We start from the raw sequence: 15,709 nt of genomic DNA on the forward strand, positions 1-15,709 counted from the left end.
AGTGAGAGAGGAGGGGAGAGATGCAGAGACTTCAGTCCTAAAACCACAAGGAATTGAACTCTGCCAACAACCTTGTGAGTCTGAAAGAGGCCCCTGAGCTCCAGAGAGGAAAGCAGCCCAGCCGATACCTTGAGTGCAGCCGTGTGAGACCTGGGCAGAGGGTCCAGCTCTCCCGTGCCCGGACTCCTGACTTGTGGAAAATGTAAGTTAAATAGTATAATTTTAAGCTGCACTTGTAGTTGCAAGTAATAGAAAGCAAGTTCAGGGCCGAGCGTGGCGGCTCACACCTGGAATCCCAGCACTTTGGGAGGCCGAGGAGGGGGGATCATCTGAGGTCAGGAGTTCAAGACCAGCCTTGCCAACATGGTGAAACCCCATCTCTACTAAAAATACAAAAAAAAGTAGCCGGGCATGGTGGTGCACACCCATAATCCCAGCTACTTAGGAGGCTGAGGCAGGAGAATCGCTTGAATGTGGGAGGTGGAAGTTGCAGTTAGCCAAGCTCATGCCATTGCCTGGGTGACAAGAGCAAAACTCCATCTCAAAAAAAAAAAAGAAAAGTTCAGATTTTAGCGCCAGGAAATGGGGTGCTACTGTAACAATACCTAAAACATGAAGGTGCTTTGGTAATCAGGCAATAGGTGGAGGCTAGAAGGACTCTGAGAAGCAGGATGGGAAAAGTCTACATTCCCTTGAACAGGCTACTAGGAAATGTGCACAGTAAAGACACTGCTTCTTTCTCAGAATACAGTGAGAACTTTCCTAAATCACCTCAGAGAAAGGCAAAATTGCTGCAAACAGCAGAAACCTAAATGCTCACAAGGCTGCCAGTGAAGGCTGAGAAGGAAGTGAGGGGCATGTTACTGGAAACTGGAGGAAGGCGGATTCTTGTGATGTGAGGGCAGGGAGTTCACTGAATATGTCATCCTGCAGTTGCTGGAAAGCAGAATTTGCAAATGCTGAACCTGAAGAGATGGCCAAGGAGGTTTCCAAGCAGAGGGTAGAAGGTGCCACCTGGTTTCTTCTTGCTGCTTATGGTGAGAGGCAACAGGAGAGAGAGACATTAAAGAGGTGTTCAGCAAAAAAAGAACCAGGACTGGGCAAGTTTGAAAATGCGCAGCCTTTCCAGATGACAAGAGATGCCAAAAGTCAGAAATGGCTTCTGATGGGACGCACAGAGGAAAAACCAAGTGTGGGCCTGGACAACCCTTTGCTGAAACCCAGGAAGACCAAAAGGTCAGGGTATCTGGCCACATAAATGACTCAGTAGAGTAAGGGTGTTCCTCATATATTTTTCTTAGTCAAAACAGAGGACCTCAAGGAAGTTCAAGAGCACTGTCCCTCCACCATCTCACCAGAAGCTGAAAGTAGAGAAGGGATTATCTCAGAGACATTTATGGATGTGGCTTCTGTCTGATGGAGTGAATTCTCATGAAATCCTCATCCGGCCCACAGGCTCTTCAGAAAATTATACCAGCAGAAACACTGGCTGGCCTAGACTAAAGGGAACAGAGACACTGAAAAATGAAGGGGGTGGCTACAGACAGGAAGTGGCTGATAAACATGCTACCGTCCATGCAGAGGGAAAGATGACTCAGAGGATGAAGCCAAGATCCCAGAGCGTGGCACCAAGAGGACAGAGGGCAGAGCTGAGAGACTAACCCCAGGCCTTGGAACGGAACAAAAGAACTTCCACTGGAATTTGCCTCACTAGAGTTCAAAAATGCTTTGGGCCAGGCCAGTGGCACCTTTTTACCTTCCATTTTCTCCTATTATTTATTTATGTATTTATTGAAACAGGGTCTAGCTCTGTTGCCCAGGATGGAGTGCAGTGGCATGTTCAAAGCTCACTGCAACCTCAGACTCCTAGGTTCAAGCAATCCTCCCATCTAAGCCTCCTGAGTAGCTGGGAACACACGTGTGTGCCACCATGCCTGACTAATTTTTTATTTTTTGTAGAGACGGGGTCTTGCTATGTTGCCCAGACTGGTCTTGAACTCCTGGTCTCAAGCCATCCTCCCACCATAGCATCCCAAAATGCTGGAATTACGAGAGTGATCATTTCCCCTCTCTTCTGCTGCTGCTGCTGCTTTTTTTTTTTTTTTTTTTTTTTTTTTTAAGACAGAGCCTCACTTTGTAGCCCAGGCTGGGGTACACTGGCACAATCTTGGCTCACTGTAACCTCCGTCTTTCAAGTGGTTCTTTTGCCTTAGCCTCCCGAGTAGCTGGGATTACAGGCATGTGCCACCATACCCTGCTAATTTTTGTAGTTTTGGTAGAGATGGGGTTTCACCATGGTGGCCAGGCTGGTCTCGAACTCCTGACCTCACGTGATCCACCCGCCTCGGCCTCCCAAAGTGCTGGGATTACACGTGTGAGCCACCGCACCTGGCTCATTTCCCTCACTTTTGAACCAGAGTGACGGTTACCCTATGCCTGTCCCACCCTTGTAAGTTGGGAGGGTTGGGGCAGATACTTGTGTCTTTAGTGTTACAAGTCCACAGATGGAAAGAAATAGTGCCCCAAGAGTGGTACTTAATGGATTATACCCAGAAGCTCCATTCACACCTGATTTAGATTAAGATGATGAGATTTTTAGACTTGAACTGATACTATAATAGGATGAGACTGGGGGACCTTGAGATGGGGTGAGTGCGTTTTGCATGTGGGTGTAACTATGGATCACTGGAGGCCAGAGGGCAGACTGTGGTAGCCAGAATTCTAAGATGACCCCCAGTGACCCTTGCTTTGCATAACCTGCCCTCCAACCTTGAGTGTGAGTGGGAACTGTTGGTGTCATTTCATGATTATGTTTTGTTGTATGGCAAAAGGGATTTTTGCAGATATGTAAATAAGTTACTCATCAGTTCACTTTGGGTTCATCAAAAGGGAGATTATCCAGGTGGGCCTCACCTAAACACATGAGCCTTTTAAAAAGCAGAAAGGAAGTCAAATACTCAAAGAATGATGGAGATTCCATGTGCCACTGTTGACTTTAAGATGCTGGGGGTAGGCCGGGCATGTTGGCTCACACCTGTAATCCCAGCACTTTGGGAGGCTGAGGCGGGCAGATCACCTGAGGTCAGGAGTTTAAGACCAGTCTGACCAACATGGAGAAACCCCGCCTGTACTAAAAATACAAAATTACCCAGGCATAGTGGCAGGTGCCTGTAATCCCAGCTACTTGGGAGGCTGAGGCAGGAGAATCGTTTGAACCTGGGAGGCGGAGGTTGCAGTGAGCCGAGATCACGCCACTGCACTCTAGCCTGGGCAATAGCAGCGAAACTCTGTCTCAAAAAAAAAAAAAAAAAAAAAAGACACTAGGTGTACATGGAAAGTTATTTGGAAGTGATTTTGAACTTCTAAATATATGTGTGTTGTGAAAGAGAAGACTATCATTGCCATTTACTAGACATTCTCTCCTTCCTCTTAATAGCATAACCCCTAAGCTATTGGTGAGGTGATGTACCCAGCTAAGAAAAGCGACATTTTCCTGTCTCCCTTGCAGGTAGGCACAGCCACGTGACTATGGTGCAGTCCGTGAAAGATGAGGGGATGCCGCCATTGGGACTTCTCTGAAAGCTCCATAAGTGAGCAGTTTGCAGGTACACCTTTGCCCTTCCCCGTCTTCCTTCTTTCTTCCTGCCTTCAATGAAGATGTGATGGCAGGGGCCCTATAACCATCCTGCATCTTGAGGTAACCCTGAAGATACAAGGCATGCACTAGAATGATGGGGCGGAAAGTAGCAAAAGCCTGGTCCCTGGTGACAGGAAAGCCACGTTACCAGCCCTGAACTTAACTGTTAGGTGAAATAAACCTGTATTGTGCCCAAGCTACTCTAACCTGGCTAAATGCAATTCCAAACTGATGAGGAGGCATTAGGTGGGGTTTTCTGTTTGTTTGCTTTTGTTTCTGGGGAGGGTGGTGTTTGGTTTTTGTTATTGTTGATAAAGAGGTTATCACTTTGGGCCAGGCGCGGTGGCTCACGCCTGTAATCCCAGCACTTTGGGAGGCCGAAGCGGGCAGATCACCTGAGGTCAGGAGTTCGAGACCAGCCTGGCCAATATGGTGAAATCCTGTCTCCACTAAAAATACAAAAATTGGCTGGGCATGGTGGCGGGTGCCTGTAATCCCAGCTACTCGGAAGGCTGAGCCAGGAGAATTACTTGAACCCGGGAGGCGGAGGTTAGAGTGAGCCCAGATGGCACCACTGCATTCCACCCTGGGCGACAGAGCGAGACTCTGTCTCAAAACAAACAAACAAACAAACAAAAACAAAAAGATACCACTTTGGTATTGGTCGTTTAATTATATTTCACACATATGAAAGCATTTGTAACTTAGACTAATAACAAAACGAACACCATTTCATCCACCACCCAACCTAAAAAGAATGGACTAGTTCCAGAATCACATCAACCCTCCCAAGCACATCTTCCTGCCTGTCGCCACCTCTCACCCTACCAAAGGGAATCACTTTCCTGGATTCCATGTTTAACGTGGCTTTTTTCATTTATAGTTACACCACACATTTTTGGAACCCTAAATTATACCGCTCTACTTTGCTTATTTTGAAAGCTTATATAAATGGTGTCACACTCTGTGCATTTCTCTGCAATGTGCTTTTCCCTCAACATGATGACACACAGCTAACGTTGACGCAGGTAGCTATGGTTTAATTTCACAACTTTATGGTATTTATTGCACGAATATGCCACCATCCAGCCATTCCCTCATTGATGGATATGTGGATTGTTTGGAACTTTAGGCTACTACAAAACGTTGACATAAACACTCTCATACTCATTTTCAAATGCTTCCTGACTTTTCTACCACCACGAGAAATACCAGAGAAAATATGGTAGTTAAATGGCACACTGGAGGTAAACCAGAACGTGTGTAGAATTCTGGACATGGCTGTGGTCCCACAGACTCCGGTCACCCCAAAGACTAAGGGGATCAGTAAGATGAAGTACATCAGTGTCCCACAGCACGAGGGTGAAGACCTACAAGGAGGCTAATTGGAACGCAGAGTGTGGGCCCATCAACTGTGCTAGATAAGACCAAGCTGCTTCCCAAAGGGGCCAAAACAATTTGTACCATGTTCTCATTGGCACCATGTTCGAGTTTCCATTGCTCCTCATCCTCACCATACCTACACACTGTTAGACTTTTTTATTTTTGTAAAAAAAAAAAAAAAGAAAGAAATACCTCTCTGGTCTTATATTGCATTTTTGTTGTTACTACTGAGATTGGGCTTCTTTTCATATTTATTGGCCGTTCCTAGCTCCTCTTCCGTGAAATGCTTATGCGCTTCTTTGGCCCATTTTTAAAACTGGGTTGTTGGGGATTTTATTGTTTTCATTTTTTGAGACAGAGTCTTGCTCTGTCACTCAGGCTGGAGTGCAGTGGCATGATCTCAGCTCACTGACACCTCCGCCTCCTGGGTTCAAGCGATTCTCATGCCTCAGCTTCCCAAGCAGCTAGGATTAGAGGTGCGCATGATCATGCCCAGCGAATTTTTGTATTTCTAGCATAGAAAAATACAAAAGGTGGAGTTTCACCACATTGGCCAGGCTGGAATCAAACTCCTGGCCTCAAGTGATCCGCTCACCTCGGCCTCCCAAAATGCTGGGCTTACAAGCATGAACCACTGAATCCAGCTTTTTTTTTCTTTTTTTAGACAGACTCTCACCATCACCCAGGCTGGAGTGCAGTGGCGTGATCTCAGCTCACTGCAACCTTCACCTCCTGGGTTCAAGAGATTCTCCTGCATCAGCCTCCTGGGACTGACAGGTACATACTGGGACTACAGGTACGTGCCACCACGCCCAGCTAATTTTTGTATTTTTAGTAGTGATGGGTTTTTGCCATGTTGCCCAGGCTGGTCTTGAACTCCTGGCCTCAAGCAATCCACCTGCCTCGACCTCCCAAAGTGCTGGGATTACAGGCATGAGCTACTGCACCTGGCCTGTTGATCTTTAAAATAGACTTTTTCCTTTGTCATCCTTAATATATTCTGGATAGTAATCATTTGTCAGTTTTATCTTATCACAAAATCTTCTCCCAGCTTAGGGCCTGTTTTTCAGTTTCTCACTTTTCACTGTTCATTCATTATCTGATGAACAAAATCTCTTAATTGTACCAATCTCTTCTTTCATGACTTGAGCTTTTCTGTGTCTTCTTTATGCTATTTGTTACTTAATTTCTAACTTACTGTTCTGTGGTCAGAGAACATGTCCTATAAATCAGATACTTTGAAGTATGTTAAATATTACTTTTGATATAGCAAAAGGTTAATTTTTGTGCACGCCCAATGCTTACTTGAGAATATGCATTTTCCAACTGTGGGGTAGAAGGTTCTATAATAAACATTCACCAGATCATTGATGGCAAACAATGGCTGAGGGGGATGGGTGACAAATCCAGCCCTGGCCATCTGTTTACATATTGTCTATGACTGATTGCCCTCTACAAAGGCAGAGTTAAGTAGCTGTGACAGAGACCGGATGGCTTCACAAAGCTGAAAATATTTACTATCTGGTCCTTAATACGAAAAGTCCACCAGCCACTATACTGGACTGTGTTCAAAAACTGTTTCCCTTCTATTTTTATCTGCTTGATATCAATTAATGAAAGGCTGTTTTGAAATCTTCTATGATAATGACACATTTAGCAATTTCTGTTCATCTTTGTTATTTTATGTTGAGGCTGAGTTATTAGGTGCAGACAAGTTTTAAATCATTAAATGTTCCTGATGCGGTAGGTCTTCTATCATTAATGCATGGTCCTCTTGCCCTTAATAATTATTTTTGCTCTGACACCTACTTGAATGACGTTGTTATTATACCAGCTTCTTTTCATTAGCATGCCTTTTTTCCATTCTTTTGGTTGTGTCTCTTTTAAGTAAAACAGCATACAGTTGGACTTGGTTTTCCCATGGAATCTGACCATCTCTGCCTTTTTTAATCAGGAAGTTTGGTCCATTTATTGTAGTGACAGATATATTTGGTTTCATTTCCATGACCATAGATTGTGTTTTCTTTTTACTCTATTTTTTTGCATGCTTTCCCCCTTTCTTTCTTGCCTTCTTCTGGATTCAGCGTAACTTCATTTTTTACCTTTACTTATTTGAAATTTTAACCTTTTCATGTTTCCCTAAACATTATTACATTCTAGACTTAGTAAGGTCGAAAAGTTCATCAGTGTCTCTACCCTCCTTCAGAACAGTGTAAGTACATCTGAATTCATATCTTAGATTTAAATCGTACTATTATCCCGTATTTTAGTTTCACTTTGCTTGTTTGCCATTTATTTTTATTGCATTTTTAATGGAGAAATAAGTCATCTGTTTTCGAAACAGTGCTTGAATATACCAGGAGTATAGATACCATAAAACAAAGCAAACTCCACTCACTAGGTACATCACATGAAAAAACAGTCTGACATTCAGGTAATAAAAATTGGAAATAAAAACTCCCAAGGTTCCAGCTTGGTAAAACAGACACAGTTACAGGTAATGTTTAATAAACTAATTTTTTTCCCAATGTGTAAACAAAATGACCAGACTAAATTTGTGCCTGGCCATTTCAACCTAACGCCATAGCCATTCAAAATATAGATATTGTGCACACTTCACCCGATTTATTATTGTCGTGAAAGGGCAAAGATGTGAGAAAAAGAAATACTGTATACTACATATCAGAAGGTAATGGTGAAAGAAAAGTCTCTACAGCCTAAAAGGACATGACTATATTCCAACTTTGGAAAATTAATGCAGAAGGACAGGAAAGGAGTTTAAGTAATTGCAGTTTAACATGAAAAGTGCAGTTAGAGGAGGGACGGGAGGGGTTAAAGCAAGGCTAATTGGAAAGCCTGTTAAGTTTGCTGTCTAGATTAAGAAAGACTCAACTTTCATTCATTCACATCTGTTGCCCCTCACATTTCCTAATCATAGATGCTCTACTGCTTAATTATGAGGGATCTTTTTTTTTTTAACTTAAAGTATTGCTGATCTTTTGTAGACTAAAAGAGCAGAAAGCCAGTAAGATGTCAAGTGCCTGCTAGAAATTACTTTTTTATGTTTCTACATGTAAAATTTAGAGATGAATTTTGATAAATTGTTTAAAAATAAAAATGTGTTTAAAATTCTGGAAGAAAATGCCTTTTTGCTTATGTGTGCAATTGGAAATTAACTTTCCTATAAGGAGGTATTCTGTGGAATGTACAAAACTTCTCATATGCAGCGATCAAATGGTCATCCAAGATCAGAAACACATCTCATAGACATTACATTTAGTAAAGTTCTGCTAAAATGTGCTGTTTCGTTGTAACCAATATTTGGGGTTTTGTGCCATGTGGCCACAGGATTGTCAGTTTCACATCACGGTTTAGAGAATATTATTCTTTTTTTCTTGTGAAATGGCACATAAGCATACTGTGTGCATACAAGCAAAGAGAAGAGAGGGAGGTAAAAAGCCTTTTTGTTTTAGGACTAATGATTGAGGACAAGAGAATATGGAGCTTTGATAGCTCAAAGAAAATGTTTGATTGCTGATTACTCTCTAAAACAGTTCTACAGATTAAAACCAGTGTGTCCTTTCTCCACAGTGTGCCATCAAAACCAAAGACCTACTAACGGTTGTTTTGATGTCAAAAACATACCCTAAAGTTGACATTTCATTTTAAAGGATTACAGCTACCTCATAGGGACTGAGCTAGATGTACTTTTATGCCTTCTCTGAAGTATAGTACACCACTGCACAATGCTATCCAATTTTAAGATTAATAGTGAAGAAACCTCTTCAGGGAAAAATAAAATTCACTAATTTGAAAAATCTAAAATTAGTTCTACTTTCTAATAAAAAATATAAAGTGCCTCATCAGTATAAGGAATTCTGATACCAGTTTGTATTGCAAATTTTCCCAACAATGCATCAAGCATAAATCCAGTCCAGATGTCAGTCACAGGTACAAATATAGCTGAAAGGTTTTTTCATTTTAAGGGCAGTAGTCCTTTGAAATAGTTAATGTAACTGTTGCTGACACATTAATAACAGTACCTCTAGCTGTCACATACTAATGTGGACTTCTGATCAAGACTGGCCCAGTAAAGGAAGTTACCAAATGAGCCTCAATCTATTTCAAGTCATATCTAGTCCCGTACCCCTCATTCTCCTTCTTTAGTATTTGAAGACTACAGGTTGAGTTGGCAGATATTGTTCATGGACCCTTGAGGTTGTTTTTAACCATTCAACCTGTTTTACTGAATTCTTGATAACAGGAATTGGATTTGCAGGGAGAACGGGGATACTGGAAAGATCTATACTGATGTTCCCTGAGAGGCCAACAGAGAAGATGCTGTCTGAATTTTTCTAATGGAGTTGTACTTGTCTTTGTATTTTCTCCTCTTCTGTTTTGGTTTTCTTGGTCCTTTCTTCTTTATGAGGCAAGAATATCCTCTAGACTCCAACTATAGGATTAGATATGTTTGTTGCTGAGTTTCCTGAAGGTCTGGATGGCTTATGAGACGTGTTGAAGAAACAACTCTGGCGACCATGGCCTTTGGTGATGGAGAAATGGCAGGTTGAGAGACAGCGTGAGGAATACTCTCGTTTAATGCAACCCCTGAACTTTCACTGGTATTCACCTGTTGCAAGGAAATTTCAGTAGCCTGTATGTTAGCCACAGATGCTGTCATTATAGCCAGAGCAGGACTGTTTCTACCCTGAGAACTGCTAATCAATGGGCCTGTCTTCATAGTGCTAGTAGATGAAGGCACAGACATGCTGTTTTCACAGCCTGCAGACAAGCCAAAGGGGCTGTCGTTCAAATCTGTCAATCTTCTACCTTCTGTTGAGTGTGCTTTCTTGTCCTGAAGCACATGATGAGGCAGCAGCTGGTGAAGTTCCTTTCTTCTTAAATGCATTGCAGTAATTTTCATACCCATCTCAAACATCTTACTATTCATTGCTTGCCTATAAACAGTATCTGTGAAAGACTGGATATCATAGGTGAGATCAATGCTGAGAATTTCAGAGTTTTCTGGCTTTTTTAGCCCTAACCCAATCACCCACATTGTACGAAATTCTTCCTTATCAGGATTTTCTTTGGGTGCTGGAAATGACTGTGGATTCACATGTGCCAGTGTAATAAATTCATTCTTCTCCAAGCTCCCAACCAGGATTCGGATCTTTGATTCCACCAAGCCCACCCATTCTAAATGTTGTTTTTCTGTTGATGCACTTGCCAGAAGTATAATATAATGCTTGTACTTTTGAAAGAAGCTTGGAGCTTCAAAGAGTTTGGACCACTCCGCCTTACTTAGCAAAATCTCATGTGTGATAGCAAGCCCCTGTTTAAACTCCTCAATCATGACCATCCTGGTTGAAATAGACACGTTGTACGTGGAGTTCTGCTGTGGGTATGCTGGTGTGATGATAGGCATAAGATGGTACCTATCACTGGGATTTACTCTTGGGTCCCATACAGGCAAATTAAGATTCCGTTCTTCAGGCTCCTTCAGTAATACTGGGTTTGGCCATTCCCATTCTGAAAATACCAAGAAGAATTTCCGTACAAGAGTTGACGCTACTGCATTTGGATAAAGCTGACAAGTTCTTGCTACTAGCATGGCCCAGGAAACACCTCCGAGGAAACCTAATATATTGGAATAGATATTGTGGCACTTGGCCCACAGTTTGATGGCTCTCAGAGTCAACCTGAAGTTGTCAATGTTTGGCACTAGATGTAAAATTTCATCGGTTACCCGGCAACCATTAAGGCTTCTTATGCATCTAATATCTAAATTTTTAAGTAGACTGTCATCTCTTAGGTCCAAATCTTCTGGAATAGTCTGTAGTGCTAATCTTGCAAATAAAATATCAATCTCTATCCCATCAAAACACAGTTTGATAACTGGCACAAATGCCTCCTCAACAGCCCTTAAATCTTTTACTTCCTCCTGTAGTTTCAGTTTAGCATAGAATGAGGTGAAAAAGTCGCTTCGATCCACATGACTTGGTGCAACGCACAAGGCGTCAATATCTGCGCCTTTCGTATGTACTCCCAATCTGTAAGAGCCAAACGTAAAAATCTTTCCTCCAACGTTTTCAATTACAGACTGGGGAAGACTCTTGCTTTCACTGATTTCGCGTATCCATTCCTTTACCAGATTATTTAATTTTTCCAAAACTAAAATCCTGCGCTGCAGTTCCCCTTCCTCTTCGAAGACCCCGAAGGGCCTGAGGGTTTCTATTAGCCTCTGGGTGAGAAGGCAGTCCGTCTCCTTGGGGACCGCTAGGCTGATAGGCGAGGAGATGCCATAGCGCTTCGGCGGCGGCGCCGGCTGCGGTGGTCCTTGGGTTGTCACCGGAAACGGCATCATCTTTCAGCGCCCGCCCCGCCAGGGCACGTCCCCCACCACCGCGACCTTCGCGGCCGCCGCCCGGGTCATGATCCGCTGAGGCGGGAAGGGCAGGGCTTCTAGCTGCCCTGGTCCGACCCCACTCCCGCTCCCGCTGCGCGCCCGCCGCTTCAGGAGCTTCTCCTCCTTCCCCTCAGCCCCAACATGGCGCCAGACCCCTCAGCGGCCGCGTTCCAGAACCTACCGTACACGCGCGGGCGCCTGCGCACCCGCCGCCAGCGCGAGGGCTCACGGGAGCCACGGCGTTCTGGGCTGGGGCTCTTACCGCTGCGCGGGGGGGCTCTAGATGGGGGTGGGGAGGGTTCACGTTGTTGATAACCGGCCAAACTCAACCCTTTATTGCCACTATTTTACATATTTGCCCAACTTTACCCATCTAATTCTTTGCTCTCCAAGCCCCTTGACATCTCAGATGTGCATCCTTATTGGGGGCACCCTCAGCACTCTTCACCCTAACATGCACCCTTTGGAAGTCCAAAGACCCCTTCGTGGTGGGAACCCGCGGTGGAAAGCAGCTTCTGTCTTGTTTCTTGGGCCGTTGCTGGACGTTGGTTTAGCTAGGGCAGCATTTCGAGGTCAACATTTGTGTTCTGGCCATGCTTTAAAGGCGCGATTCTACTGTCCTCTGGTTCCCGTTGAGAATTCTGCAGCTGGGTGAACTGCTGCTCGTCTGTCTTTTCTTATGGCAGCTATAAAAGTCTCTGTCCCTAGTGCCCTGTGATCCCACCACTGTGTGTCCAGGCATAGATTTCTCTTTAATAAATCTTACCCAGGCTGGGCGCGGTGGCTCACGCCTGTAATCCCAGCACTTTGGGAGGCCGAGGCGGGCAGATCACCTGAGGTCAGGAGTTGGAGACCAGCCTCAACATGGAGAAACCCCGTCCCTACTAAAAATACAAAATTAGCCAGACGTGGTGGTGCATGCCTGTAGTCCCAGCTACTCGGGAGGCTGAGGCAGGAGAATTGCTTGAACCTGAGAGGCAGAGGTTGCGGTGAGCCAAGATCACACCATTGCACTCCAGCCTGGGCAACAAGAGTGAAACTCCATCTCAAAAAAAAATAAATAAAATAAAAAATAAAAATAAAAAATATAATATTACCCAGGATACACTGATTCCCGAATCAGAAGTCATGCTTTTTATGATCTCCAGAAGCTTCTTGGGCACTTCCTCGGAATATGTTCTCCAACCTGTCTCCTGATTCTCTTCATCTAGACACGTTGTCAACCTTCTCACTCTGTCCTCCATGTCTCTTAAGCCATGTCTTTCTGGGTGATGCCAGATTACCTCCAAGTCCTCTCTTCAGTTGTATTTAGTCTGCTGTTTAAGCATCATTGAAATATCCACTTAAATACTTAATATTTCACTATTTTGTTCTTTTCCAAGCTTCTCTGCCTTTTAGATGGCATTCTGTTCTTTCATGTTTTTCACTCTAACTTTTATTTCTTTAAACGTGTTAAACATACTTATTTAGTACTCTATAATTATTCTAATTCCAAATGCTCTTGAGAAACTGTATAGTTTGTCGTTGTCCAAGAACTCAGAGTGGTGTTACCTCTTGTGTCTTGTAATTTTGGATTGTGAGCTCATTTCCGGTGAGGCTTGGAATGCCTGTGTAGAGGCTGTGTCCTTCCAAAGAGGATTTGCTTTGTTTCCAGTAGATGTTCTTGTACACTATAGAATTGCATACAGTGTAATTTCTTATCCAGGGATTATCCACAACATCTAGGTGGTGCAACTTTGAACCCCAAATACATGTGAGAGGACATGTGGTTTTCAATTTTAAGGAATAGTCTTTAGTTTTTCCCACCCAGGTCGAGAGAGAGAACTTCCTTTGCCATCTCCTTTCACCAGCTAGCAGATTCTTCTTACTCCATTTTTTCACTCAATGCATCACCCTTTGAGGATTCCAGTTGTATTTGGAGGGGTCTCAATTCTAACTCCCTACCTTTTAAGGTCCCAAGAGCTTTCTGTCTCTTCTTGGACAGCTGCTAAACTTAAGTTTCTCAGTTTCCAAGACTGGCAAATGCTTCTAGGGCGGTTCTAGTTTCAGAATCAGCTAAAATTCTGAGGTTTCAAGGTATCTCTTTTTTTTCCACCCCTAGAGATTTCCTTTATTTTCCTGGGTACTCAGCTATGCATTCAAAAAACTGATTTCTTATATTTATCCAACATTTCCAGGCACTTTACATAGAAAGATTTTCCAGGATAATTAATCCCATATATTGCCAGAAATATAAAAACCTTCTTTTTAATCCATTTCAACATTGGCTTACATGCTCAAAAACAGCCATCAGAAAGGACTTTGGTGACCTCCATGTTGCCCAATCCATGACCCCAATGATTTCCATCTTCTTTGACCTATGGTAGCTTCATCTTGGCCTCTGCGGCACCATACTCTTTATGTTGTCTTCCACATGTCTGGCCACTCCTCAGTCAAATTTGCTGATTCCTCCTCCTTTACTTGACCTCTAAATGTTGGGAGTTCCTCCAGTTTCCATTCTAAGCCCTCATTTCTCCTCACTGCATGTACATTCACTGCCTGGTTAATCTGCTGAGTTCCACAGCTTTAAATACCACTTACTTACAGATTAATTCATATTTTAATCAGACTCTCTTCTGAACTCCAGATCCATATTATCTGACTGCCTGTGGTTGTCACCTATATTTGGATGTCTTTAACTTAACATAGTTTAAAGAGAACTCTAACTCATCCTCCCATAGTTTGCTTCTCTCTCAGTAGTCTCCATTTTAGGAAATGGCATCTCTTTCTACCCAACTCTTGATATGAGAAACCTGGGAGTCATTCTGGACACCTCCCTGTTTTGCATCCTCAACATTCAATTCATTTACAAGTTCTGTTGATTTCACCTCCAGAATATACTTAAAATCCCTCTACTGCTTTCTACCTGTTCCCTTATAACTCTAGTCCAAGCCACCATCAACTCTCATTTCAACTTCTACAACAACTGAATTAATCTCCTATTACTGACCTTTTCAAAGTATTCTCTACCTAGGAGCCAGAGTCATCTTTTAATCCCTCCAATGACTTCCCATTATATGCAGTGTAAAATCCAAAATACATAACAAGCCAGGTTGATCTTTCCCCCAACTATCTGTCTAGCCGCACCTTCTGCAACTTTCCCCTTTGCACCAGCTGCAATGGCCTTCTTGCAGTGCCTGCCTTTGCTTCATTCTCTCTCATCCCTGGATCTTCACACAATGCTGTTCTCTCTGAATGCTCTTCCTGCCCCACCGACTGCCCACTGCTCTCTACCTGGTTGGTGTGTTGTCATCTTTGAGACTGGCTTACATTTCACCTCTTCAGAGTGAATTTCCCTCACCCCCATTCCAAATGAGCACCTGTGCTTCTTTTTCATAGCACATAAAACAACTTGTAGTTCCAGTCATGTACATTATGACATTTTGGACAACAGACCATATATACAATGATGGCCCTGCAAGAATACAATATTGTATTTTTACTGTTTCTTTTCTATGTGGTTTTTTTTTTTTTTGGTTCCCAAGTTTTATTCAAAAACTCATACAAAATATTTCAGATAAATGAAATTTAATCCTTGTCTTCCTCCTCCTCTTCGTCCTGGTTAATCTGGAAGTAATGTAATTTGTAACTCTCTTTGCTGTTAGCAACTATGCGTAGCCAATATTCTTCAAATATTTTTTGTTGAGATATTTCAAATACCTTTTTAAGAAAGGGACCTCGGATGTCACGGTGATCTTGCTCTTGCACCTTTCGATGGTCACCACCCCTCCACCAAGGTTCCCAGCTTTTCCATTCACTTTGATCCTTTCTTGCAAAAACTGCTCAAAATTGGCAGCATCTGTGATTCCATCTTCTACGAGGTGAGTGCAATCAAGAGTGAGCTTCAGAACCTGCTTCTTTTTTTTGCCCCCCTTCACCACAAGGTTTTTCACAGGAGCCATGGCAGCAGCAGAGGCAAAAAGGGAGGTGAGTGAACTCCTTTTCTGTGTTGAGATATGTTTAGACACACAAATACTCACTGTTATGTTCTAATTACCTTTAGCATTCAGTATACAGAAATATACTGTACAGGTGTGTAACCTAGGAGCAATAGGCTATGCCATATAACCTAGGTGTGTAGTAAACTATACCATCTAGGTTTTTGTAAGTCACTCTAGGATGTTCCAACAATGACAAATTGCCTAATGATGGATTTCTCAAAACATATCACCATCATTAAGCAGTGCATGACTGTACATGTTTTTTGAGTGATTATATCTGTGTGTGTGCGTGTGCATGTG

At 43.0% G+C, this 15,709-nt stretch overlaps 2 protein-coding genes and 1 pseudogene across 4 annotated transcripts in view; all 3 read right to left on the reverse strand.

The window, feature by feature from the left end:
- Nucleotides 1-15,709, reverse strand: part of RADIL (Rap associating with DIL domain) — an 87,482-nt gene that overhangs the window by 54,176 nt on the left and 17,597 nt on the right. The gene's annotated exons all lie outside the window — the stretch shown is intronic.
- Nucleotides 4,671-11,387, reverse strand: PAPOLB (poly(A) polymerase beta). The gene has a single exon (XM_024241294.2). It carries the CDS (start codon nt 11,385-11,387, stop codon nt 9,474-9,476), a length of 1,914 nt encoding a protein of 637 aa, XP_024097062.2. The 3' UTR covers nt 4,671-9,473.
- LOC100431883 (large ribosomal subunit protein eL22-like) lies at nt 8,888-15,370 on the reverse strand (annotated as a pseudogene).

Source organism: Pongo abelii, chromosome 6 (genome assembly GCF_028885655.2).
Source record: "Pongo abelii isolate AG06213 chromosome 6, NHGRI_mPonAbe1-v2.0_pri, whole genome shotgun sequence".
Lineage (NCBI taxonomy): Eukaryota > Metazoa > Chordata > Mammalia > Primates > Hominidae > Pongo > Pongo abelii.

Excerpts from the sequence above, each read along its gene's own strand:
- PAPOLB (XM_024241294.2), bottom strand. The coding sequence starts at position 11,387 with ATGATGCCGTTTCCGGTGACAACCCAAGGACCACCGCAGCCGGCGCCG.